Genomic DNA, 12030 nt, shown 5'->3' on the forward strand with positions numbered 1-12030 from the left:
ATGAAAAGATGTAGTCATGATGAGGTAGCAATTGTATCCAGCACAAAGTAAGTGCCTGATAATAGGTAGCTATTCCTAATAACATCATTATTCTTAGTTCAGGGAAAAAAAAAAAAAAAAAAACTAGATATTTTTTCCTGAAATCTAAACAAGGAAGACCAAGCAATTTCAGGAAAAGTACAGACAAAATTCTCAGTGAAAACACTTACCCAAACTCTTTGCCTCGTATGTGATCTTAAATCCTTGCCCTTCATTACTATTATCAGAAATAAATTGAACAAACATTTGATTATCCGAAGTGAACAGAGTGGATGAAGGGTGACTGCCACAAAAACGACCATTTCCTCCATGGGGACCCAAGGGTGGAGAAGAAAGATCAGGTCCATTTTTGAGCTGGAAAGACAAATCAAAATTGCACAATTACCTTCATACTGATGAAGACAAGGTATACAGGTTTTATCAACTTACAGCCCAAAAGGAAAAATATCATCATTTGTTATGAAGTGTATAGAAAAAGTAATTAGAAAAAGCAGCAAAAAAGACCTACCACCAAGTAATCCCCCTGGTTGCAAGAGGAGTCTCTGTTTAGAATCTGGAAGGGCTGTTCAAAGTGGACAGCAATGGTCAGGCCACTCTGGACCTGGACATGCCAAGAGCAGTTGAGATTTGGTGTGTAGGTCTCGGGGTACCTGGGTGATGTGATAATTCCCCGGTCTGCATGCAAGTATCCACCACAACCTTGCCAAGAAGAAACAAAGATTGCATTTAGATAACATTCGCAACTGGATTTTGATGCTTTTTCTGTTTGTCTTGAGAATTCCCAAAGTGTAGGCAATAGAAAGGTTTGAAACTCACTTGGGACCAAAATGTTGGAAACAATGAGCACAAGTATGGTTGGAGCACATGCTCCTGGGTCCTCATTGTGCTTTTGTTAGTAAGATAGGGATGTAGAAGTCAGCAGTAGAGACAATTCCCTTAACTTTCATGAAGCCTCCTTTACAGACAAGTCAGACACACAGCAAACACAAATGTAATATGTGAGGTGGTGATAAGTTTACAAAGATGAATTGGGAGTGGGAAAATGGAATTTTATTGTCTGGAGTAGTTAGAGAAGGCCACGTAACTGTGGTTATATCTGAGCAGAGATCTGACAGAAACGGGAGCTCAACATCCTAAGTGAAGTCAGGCATTTGCCAGCTATCAGGGACCGACTGGCACATCAGTGAGTGAGTGCAGAGGGCTCACACCAGTAGCTAAAATGCAGCAGTGGAAATTTACCTTAGGTCCATCTAATTCCAAAGCCCATTGTCCTAAACCATTCCACAGCCAGGCCCCCTTGACTGTAAGGGTGATCATTTATTTTCAATTGCTCCCTACTCTCTAATAACCATACATAATAGTGGGGGAAATGTTCATGTTTAATGTCTAGATTGATAATCTACTTTAAAATTATGTTTTTCAGTTACAAATATGGGAATCTTCAGATCCTGCACATTCTGTAGGCTACTTCTTTAACTTTAATCCAGTTTGGGCTGAAAATGGTGGCTGGACTTCACATTTTGTCAAGCATTCAAATTCTTGATCACACTCCACATGACAGCCTCCCATATCCTGTGCATCTTCTTGGACTCACCAAATTCATACTTCAAGAGCAGCAAACTCTTCCTGCCAACCTTTAAATGAATCATTTCAACCAAGGGATTTACAACGATTTCTCCTATATTACTTGACTGGTTATTTCTTAGACTGAGGATAGCTCTGACTTATTGCTCCTCTGCTGTGTTATGGATATGCACTGTCTTCTGGTTCCAGCCATCACCTGGGCTGAAATATTGCTTGAGACATCTTCCTCTTAGACTTACTATGGAGAGAAGTTGTCCCACCCAGAAAACTGAAGGCAGAGGATCCTTCTGTACAATGTGACCAGTTTTTTTTTGTTGTTTGTTTTTTTGATCAGGACTTAGTACGTGACATCAGGATAACCCCTCCTCCCCAGAGGCTAGGCAGAGACTTGTGCACTCTGACTTACAATCTGTGTCTTGGCATTGAAAAACGAGCAGAGTATGTTAGAGAGACAGCAAGAGATAGGTGAGGTGAGATGAAATGAATTAGAACAAATTAAGAGAATATATTACTCTTGTGAAAGGACGCATTAAAGCCTGCCCCAGTTACACTGAAGTCCGAGGTGAAGTGGATCACCATGTACTCTCCAGTTGACCGGATGGGTCCGGGGACCTCCCTGCCGCAGAGAACGGCTAGCTCCTGGGCCATGCTGTTGTCTCCTATGACCAAGGAAAGGAAATGTCAGTGTGACAACATGCTGTCTTATGAGTCACCTCCACAACTTATTTACAAAACAGAAAGAGAGAAACAGATGTGGAAAACAAATTTGTGGTTACCATAGGGGAGTGGAGAGGAATAAATTGGGAGATTGGGATTAACATATATACACTACTATATATAAAACAGATAATCGATAAATATCTACTATTAATACATAGCAAAGGGAATTCTACTCAATACTCTATAATTACCTATATGGGGAAAGAATCTTAAAAAGAGTGAATATACGTATACGGATAACTGATTCACTTTACTGTACACCTGAAACTAATACAACATTGAAAATCAACTGTACTCCAATGAAAAACATTTTTAAAGAATCGGCTCCACCACCAGTGCAACCCAGCAGAAGCACCTCGTACATTATTCTCAAAACACCCCCATTCCTAGGAGACAACGAGATTATCAGATACAGGTACACTCCAGGGGTTACATCATCGTGGTTTGCAGTGGGGCTGCCTGCCTTTTTCTTTACACTTTAATAATGACTTCTTTGCCAGTTCCACTGCCTTTCCAAACACTGGTTGACAGTTCTTCCTGGAACTAAAACTCAAAACAAGATGTGGGGTTGGGAAGTAATTGAGGACCAGTGCTGATGTGTGCATCAGACACTAAACTAAGCTATTCTGACTGCTGAAGGTCAAGTACCCAAAAAACAAAACATTTGATTCTTCATCTCCAGATCCAGTGCTAGTGTTATAAGGTCATTTGCCCAGAAGTGTGCCTTCACCTTCAGAGGGTTTCTCTTTTTCCTTTTCATTTCTTGGTTGCTCATTGTTTGTTCTGCCATTAAATGAATACACTTCTGTCCATGTGCAGAAGATGAAAAAAAGCTAGCATCAGCAAGTGTGCACTCCAGAAACACCACTGAGGACTGGGTCACCCCATGGCCCTTTTCCCTTTGGCTTCTCTCAATTTTAAATGTTGATCAAAACAGCTGTTTCAGTTAAAGCCTGAATGGAGCAAAGGGGATTATAACAGACTTGGATGCCTTGACTGGGAAAATACATTGCTTTTTTCCCCTAAGGCATAGAATTAATGATTTCAAACTTAAAAAATACATAAAAATAGAATGTAAGACATGAGGAAATCGACCCTTTCACTCAACTAGCAAAATGATTCTTTTTTGACATTGACTACAACCTAAAACTCACACATTACTAGCTAGTTTAGAAAACAAGTTCCCGAATGTAGTGGCACAGCTATAAATACGTGGCGTTCTTTAGAGGAGTTCTGACTTCTGGTAACTATGCATTATTTTATCATTCAGAAGTTTATCTGTAATTCCTCTTGCATTTTTATCTTCATTATACTAGTTTGCTATATATTTCAGCCCAAATCTGTTGACTTAATTTCTGATTATCTGCATCAGAAAATTTTGAAGCTTTATTTCATAAGTGTATATTTTATCTTTCAGTGAGACTGAGCTGGGTCTATTGACTTTCATTTTTTTTCTAAGGAAAGAATTTTAAAAAAGAAGGAAAGATGATACTTCCTCTGGGCAATGTGCTTAGAGGAGACTTTTGATAGGAAAAAGGTAGAAAGTTATGGCTTACCATCTAAACACGTTTATATGATTGACCTGAGTCTTCACCTTCTGCCCTACAGCGGGAAAGCAAAGATGCTCTGCCATTTGATTTTTCCTCACTATAAATAGCAGGGGGTGGTCTATGGTTGAGTAGATACAGGAGACACAAAAATGCACATTAGACACCTGTGGACCAATAGCAAATATATTTGTTTGGTCCAAAAAAAGGCTATGAAGCATTTTTCATTAATTGCCAAAATTTAATAACTAGGAAATTCATAGAAAACTCTATGCTTCTTGCATCTTTTGGGAAATAAAACCCATAATGCTGAGCCTGCGCTACTAGTTCAGTTCAGTTCAGTTCAGTCAGTCATGTCCGACTCTTTGTGACCCCATGAACTGCAGCACACCAGGCCTCCCTATCCATCACCAGCTGCCGGAGTCTACACAAACCCATGTCCACTGAGTCGGTGACACCATCCAACCATCTCATCCTCTGTCGTCCCCTTCTCCTCCTGCCTTCAGTCTTTGCTGGCATCAAGGTCTTTTCAAAGAGTCTGTTCTTCGCATCAGGTGGCCAAAGTATTGGAGTTTCAGCTTCAGCATCAGGCCTTCCAATGAATATTCAGGACTCATTTCCTTTAGGGTGGACTGATTTGATATCTTTTCAGTCCAATGGACTCTCAAGAGTCTTCTCCAACACCACAATTCAAAAGCATCAATTCTTTGGCACTCAGCTTTCTTTATAGTCCAACTCTCACATCCATACATGACTACTGGAAAAACTATAGCTTTGATTAGATGGACATTTGGCAGCAAAGCAATGTCTCTGCTTTTTAATATGCTGTCTAGGTTGGTCATAACTTTTCTTCCAAGGAGTAATAGTCTTTTAATTTCATGGCTGCAGTCACCATCTGCAGTGATTTTGGAGCCCCCCAAAATAAACTTTGTCACTGTTTCCACTGTTTCCCCATCTATTTTCCATGAAGTGATTGTACCAGATGCCATGATCTTAGTTATCTGAATGTTCAGCATTAAGCCAACTTTTTCACTCTCCTCTTTCAGTTTCATCAAGAGTTTCGTCTTCAGTTCTTCTTCGCTTTCTGCCGTAAGTGTGGTGTCACCGCATACCTGAAGTTATTGATATTTCTCCCAGCAATCTTGATTCCAGCTTGTGCTTCATCCAGCCCAGCATTTCACATGATGTACTCTGCATATAAGTTAAATAAGCAGGGTGACAATATACAGTCTTGACATATTCCTTTCCAGATTTGGAACCAGTCTGTTGTTCCATGTCTAGTTCTAACTGTTGCTTCCTGACCTGCATACAGATTTCTCAGGAGGCAGGTCAGGTGGTCTGGGATTCCCATCTCTGAAGAATTTTCCACAGTTTGTTGTGATCCACACAGTCAAAGGCTTTGGCATAGTCAATAAAGCAGAATTAGATGTTTTTCTGGAACTCTCTTGCTTTTTCCATGATCCAACGGATGTTGGCAATTTGATCTCTGGTTCCTCTGCCTTTTCTAAATCCAGCTTGAACTTCTGGAAGTTCACAGTTCATGTACTGTTGAAGCCTGGCTTGGAGAATTTTGAGCATTACTTTACTAGCATGTGAGATGAGTGCAATTGTGTGGTAGTTTGAACATTCTTTGGCATTGCCTTTCTTTGGGATTGGAATGAAAACTGACCTTTGCCAGTCCTGTGGCCACTGCTAAGTTTTCCAAATTTGCTGGTACATTGAGTGCAGCACTTTCACAGCATCAATTTTTAGGATTTGAAATAGCTCAACTAGAATTCTATCACCTCCCCTAGCTTTGTTTGTAGTGATGCTTCCTAAGGCCCACTTGACTTTGCATTCCAGGATGTCTGGCTCTAGGTTAGTGATCATAACATTGTGATTATCTGGGTCATGAAGATCTGTTTTTTTGTTTTGTTTTGTTTTGTTTTGTTTTGAAGATCTGTTTTTGTATAATTCCTCTGTGTATTCTTGCCACCTCTTCTTAATATCTTCAGCTCCTTTTAGGTCCATATCATTTCTGTCCTTTATTGTGCCCATCTTTGCATGAAATATTCCCTTGATATCTTTAATTTTCTTGAAGAGATCTCTAGTCTTTCCCATTCTATTGTTTTCCTCTATTTCTTTGCATTGATCACTGAGGAAGACTTTCTTATCTCTCCTTGCTATTCTTTGGAACTCTGAATTCAAACGGGTATACCTTTCTTTTTCTCCTGTGCCTTTTACTTCTCTTCTTTTCACAGCTATTTGTAAGGCCTCCCCAGACAGCCATTTTGCTTTTTTTCATTTCTTTTTCTTGGGGATGATCTTGATCCCTGTCTCCTGTACAATGTCATGAACCTCTATCAATAGTTGTTCAGGTACTCTGTCCATCAGATCTAATCCCTTGAATCTATTTCTCACTTCCACTGTATAATTGTAAGGGATTTGATTTAAGTCATACTTGAATGGTCTAGTGGTTTTCCCTACTTTCTTCAATTTCAGTCTGAATTTGGCAATAAGGAGTTCATGATCTGAGCCACAGTCAGCTCCTGGTCTTGTTTTTCCTGACTGTATAGAGCTTCTCCATCTTTGGCTGCAAAGAATATAATCAATCTGATTTTGGTGTTGGCCATCTGGTGATGTCCATGTGTAGAGTCTTCTCTTGTGTTGTTGGAAGAGGGTGTTTGCTATGACCAGTGCGTTCTCTTGGCAGAACTCTATTAGCCTTTGCCCTGCTTCATTCTGTACTCCAAGGCCAAATCTGCCTGTTATTCCAGGTGTTTCTTGACTTTCTACTTTTGCATTCCAGTCCCCTATCATGAAAAGGACATCTTTTTGGGGTGTTAGTTCTAGAAGGTCTTGTAGGTCTTCATAGAATTCTTCAACTTTAGCTTCTTCAGCATTACTGGTCAGGGCATAGATTTGAATTACTGTGATAGTGAATGGTTTGCCTTGGAAATGAACAGAGATCATTCTGTGATTTTTGAGCTTGCATTCAAGTACTGCATTTTGTACTCTTTTGTTGCCTATGATGGCTACTCCATTTCTTCTAAGGGATTCTTGCCAACAGTAGTAGATATAATGGGGGCAAAATTCAAGAAGATGTCAAAGACCTCAGGAATCAAGATAAAAATATTTTAGTGCAATCTTTCAAAAATGGAAATGAAATGTAAGGTGAATAAAATATTCCAGTTTTAAATGAAGACAGGATCTGCCTCTGTACTTGCCCAATCCTGTCTTACTCTCCTCACCTGATCTTGACCTTAACTTCAGACAGATTTAGAACCCATCTGAGAGTTTCTAGTTTAGTTGATCTGGGGTGGGGCACTGAGTGTGCATCACTAACAAGTTCCCAAGTGATGTTGATGCTGCTGGTCTGGGGATCAAACAGTGAGAAACACTGACAAGAGGACACAGCCTCCGTCTTCTCTGTTCCATGCAGATCGCGAAGTTACAACTCTACATCTTTCACTATAGCATCAGTCACACCTCTCATTCCCTGTCTAGCATTACTACAAGGAAAAGACGAAAACTGTTAGCCCTTAATACTACCCATTCTGGGGGCTTCCCTGGTAGCTCAGCTGGTAAAGAATCTGCCTACAATGCGGGAAACCTAGGTTCAGTCCCTGGGTTGGGAAGATCCTCTCTAGAAGGGAAAGGCTACCCACTCCAGTATCCTGTCCTGGAGAATTCCATGGACTGTATGGTCACAAAGAGTCAGACACAACTGAGTGAATTTCACTTTTCAACCCATTCTAGCCAGAGATTCAGTAGACATGGAAAACTGAATACATTGAAATTATAAGTACTTTTCATACTTAGATCTTAAAGCCATAGATACAACACATTAAGATTGATTTCCATAGCCTTTAAATGAGAAAGCAGCACAACCTGGAAACTCAGATTATAATTTCCTTCTTAAACAAGATATAATGTTTCCTAATGCTCTCCCTGACATAGTGTGTAGTGTGTGAATTATCTTGCTATGGCAATTTAATATTTTCCTTATGTTCTGTAGTCGTTATTGCTGTTGTCCAGTTGCTAAGTTGTGCCTGACTCTTTGTGACCCTATGGACTGTAGCCCACCAGGCTCCTCCGTCCATGGGATTCTTCAGGCAAGAATACTCAAGTGGGTTGCCACTTACTTCTCCAGGGCATCTTCCTGGACCAGAGATGGAACCTGCATCTCCTGCACTGGCAGGCTGATTCTTTACCACTGAGCCACCAGGGAAGCCTGTGTTCTGCATAAATGTAGCCAATTCTAGTATCTCATGATTCCATACAAACTGGATGAAGGCAGTAAACAAGTATGATTATAACTGAATGTAACCAAATATGTGTCAGGGTTGAAACTAGGTAGTTTTTTGCTTTATTTTGCTTTTTAAATGTTTCTCACCATCTCTTATCACAAGTTTATCATAGCTGCATGTGCTATGAGATTCAATGTCCAGGGAAAGGATGTTGAGTTCCACAGTAGAATCTGGAGCCTGGATGAGCCACATACAGTTGGCGCCATTACTGTAGCTTTCAGGCCAGCCTGGGGAGTAGAGGAAGACTGGAGTATCTCCTGTTTGCAGGAACCCACCACAAGCACCTGCAGAATGAAAAGCAACAGCTTTGAAATAGCGCTGGTAGAAAAGAAGGTAGCATTTTAAGTGTAAAGCCACAATCCTATACTGAAAGAACCAAATTCAAACAATTTTCTCAAAGAAATTTATAAATATTTTTCCACTAATTCAGACAGCTGTGATTTCCATATTTTTTATGAAAAACACATTGCATTCTACTGTTTTCACCATCATTTTGCCACTTCACCCAGTTATGGAGCGTCTATTATTTGTCAAGCATGAAGACTACTGTTGTAGTCGTTCAGCTGCTTAACGGTCTTCCAAAACACAGCATACTGAGGGAGTCTAACATATCTTTAAAGTAGGAAAATAAAATAAAAGCTTACAATTTAGGCCACCTTTACCTTGAAACATGACAGTTTATCACCTGCTAAGTACCAAGCAAAGCATTTCTGAAGGCACACTTATAATAACAGAGGAAAAATAAAGGATATTTAATACAGAGGAAAATATTTCTATCAGTTGATCTTTATCTATTGTGTGTGTGTGCATGGTATTTGCAAACCAAACTTTCAGAGATCTCTAAAGTGGTTTCTAGAAACTGTAAGTGTAATGTCTTGTGGATGTTGAACTCTCAATTATCAGGACTTCCCTGGTGGTCCAGCAGCTAAGACTCTACTACAAGTGCAGGGGGCCTGGGTTCAACACCTGGTCAGGGAACTAGATTCACATACCCAACTTAAAAAAAAAAAAAGATCCCACGTGCCACCACTAAAGATCCCACGAGCCACAACCAACAAAGATGGACAATCCTATGTGCTGCAAGTAAGACCTGGAGCAGCCAAATAAATTAATTAATTAAAAAAAATGTTTTCCTAAGCCCTTAATTATTATGAAAATATCATGGGAAACCAGCACTTTTTGGAATAAACATGTAATCTTTATGTATTTATGAGATTAGAAGAACATCTGAACATACGGAGGAAGGGTTTTGAGACTGCAATTATTATTCTTATTCATTTGTGTATTTGGCCTTTATTAGCAGGACTCTTGGAGATATTAGTCTACACACATCAGCCCCTATAAAGAATGCCATTTATTACTAACAGACCTGTCGCAATGGTAGGTACAGGTCCAACAGAGGCATTCATTGCAAACCACTCCAGGAGGAATCCTCTCCCTGAGATGGAAGAATCAGAAGAAAACTGAAATGTCAGAGAACTTCCAGTGGAGCTGAAAGAGTCGGTTTGGGTACCACAGTAGGTTCCAACCAGGCGGGAGTGAATGCCAGCCCCATCGTAAATCTGCATGGAAAAGACAGAGAACAAAGCACTGAACTTAGGGAATCGCCTCCATTTTCTTCATAAATAGAAAGTCAAAAGGATAATTTGTTATTATAATTTTTATTATAATTTTTAATATATTTTTATTATAATTTATTATAATTTTATCATAAATAAGCAAACATTACATATAAGTTTAGAAAAGAAAGTATAATGAAATACAAAATATGACTGCAAACAATTAAATGTGTTTTAAAATCACTTCTCATTCCTGCGGAATTATATTAATAAACATGCTCCATGTGATGTAGCTCACTATACGATTTACAGTAAAATGTGTGGGTAGAAAAGTAGCAACCAAGATAGTTGCTCAACAGTGCTTACTGAATGTGCTCTGGGGCCTCAAAGGGAGGAATTGGGAAGAAAGGGGAAAAGTAACAAGAAAAAGGAAAAGTTTCATGAGAGAAAGTGGACAGGTGTCCTGAAGGAGCTCACCTGTCCACAGGTAAGTAAAGAAACAGAGTTTCTTTCCAAAGAAGTAAAGAAGCAGAATTGGCAACAACAGAAGAATCATAGCTTGCATGGGTTCAGCATACTCAAAGCTCAAGAAATCTCTTTCATTTGGTTCAAAATGTTAGATTACCTAATTAGAGATATATTTTGTGACAATTTCCAAATACATAGTCTTGAGCACGTTTAGTTTTCTGCACCCATGAATGGATGCTATCCAATTACACTTTTCATCCTTCCCTCCATCTTGTAAATAATTTGAATAAATTTGTTATGAGTGTTATTACAAATTTCTCAATTGAAGCTGTTATGTAAGTTCAGATTTCAAATTATCTGATAATTCTGTCCAACAAACTGAGCATCTATCAAGTACTGGATCCTATGTGAAGCATTGTGGACCTAAAATGAATAAGATGGCATCTTGGCCTTCAAGAATCTGATAGTAAAAAAGTCAAATCCATAGAAGCAGGAAATAGAGGGTGGTTGCCAGGAGATGGGTGAATGGGAAATAGGGAGCTGGTCAAAGGGTACAAAGTTTCAGTAGTGCAAGATTAATAATTCTAAAGATGTAAAGCAGAGCAATGTGACTATAGCTAATAACAGTTCATTGTAACACTTTACATTTGCTAACAGGGCAGATCTTATGTGTTCTCATCACATCAAAAATAAAGAACATGGTAACTGACGTGATGTATGTGTCAACCAGCTTGATTGTGATTACTATTTTATAGTGTGTACATATATGAAACGACCCAATTGTACATCTTAAATATACACAGTATTTATTTGTCAAATATATCTCAATAAAGCTGGATGAAAAGTAATCTGATAGTGCTTCGGGAATTGGTGCAGTAGCCAATGTCTGAATGGCAATGATCACCACAACTTTTATACTTAAATATAAGTACTTATACTTATTTTTAAATGATTGTTCAAATTTTTAGCATTCTAACATAAGAATGAACAGGGTAATGGGATATAAAATAGGATAAATACTTAATTAAGATAAATATACATGCTTAGACAAGCCCAACAGAAAAATTACAATAATGCTGAAAAAAGTTAGCTACAGAATCAAAACTAACAAATATAATACCAGAATTACCATGTTTGGGTAACCTAACAGGGTTATTCATGGTGTAGGGTAGACCATCTGCTATGATTTGCAAATGCTTGAATAGACAATAACTTGGATCTATCATTGCCAATAGCAATTCACCAAAATGTATAAACATCAATTGCTCTTAAAAACTCACCTTCAATTTGTCATAATAGCAGTTAAGTGTGCCCTCCATGTCCATCTCCAAGATTCTGGCATGAATAACCTGAGATTCTTCCACATTCACTATCCATTGGTAATTGGAGTTGTGGGGGTAATTTCCAGGCCACAAGGGAGAGGCAATTTTCCCATGAGTTCCCACAATGTTATCATTGCCAAATACTAGGAAGGAAAACAGGGTAGTAAATCAGACCTACTTGGAGCAGCTTTTTAATCAAATGAAAGAAACAAAAGGCAAGGGGTGTTGAAAAGGATGGACTTTTAATTGACTGCAATTTCTTTTCTCAAAACTGAAAGAAATACTGCTTCCCTTGTGGTTTCTCTGCTATCTATTAATTCCTTGGAGAAGAGTTGATATTGTGAATGGAATTCCATCTCCCTGGAAGGCTCCTCAGTGTGAAAACAAGCAATAGCTTCCCATGTAAAATGGGTTCCCAGATCCCAGGGGACCTGGAGACAAGGCAAGGGGCATTACCAGCCCTGTTCTATAATTTTGGTTTACTTTATTTTGCTTACAAAAG

At 39.0% G+C, this 12030-nt stretch overlaps 1 protein-coding gene across 1 annotated transcript in view; it reads right to left on the reverse strand.

Annotated features, from left to right (window-relative positions):
- Positions 1–12030, reverse strand: part of CUBN (cubilin) — a 259194-nt gene that overhangs the window by 85490 nt on the left and 161674 nt on the right. Inside the window, exons 38-43 of the mRNA NM_001192575.1 lie at positions 11487–11671; positions 9549–9741; positions 8266–8463; positions 2136–2282; positions 548–738; positions 210–393 (exon numbers count right to left, since the gene is read on the reverse strand). Of these exons, the coding sequence (NP_001179504.1) occupies positions 210–393; positions 548–738; positions 2136–2282; positions 8266–8463; positions 9549–9741; positions 11487–11671 (1098 nt within the window). The remainder of the gene's footprint in view (positions 1–209; positions 394–547; positions 739–2135; positions 2283–8265; positions 8464–9548; positions 9742–11486; positions 11672–12030) is intronic.

Source organism: Bos taurus, chromosome 13, assembly GCF_002263795.3.
Source record: "Bos taurus isolate L1 Dominette 01449 registration number 42190680 breed Hereford chromosome 13, ARS-UCD2.0, whole genome shotgun sequence".
NCBI classification, from domain to species: Eukaryota; Metazoa; Chordata; class Mammalia; order Artiodactyla; family Bovidae; genus Bos; species Bos taurus.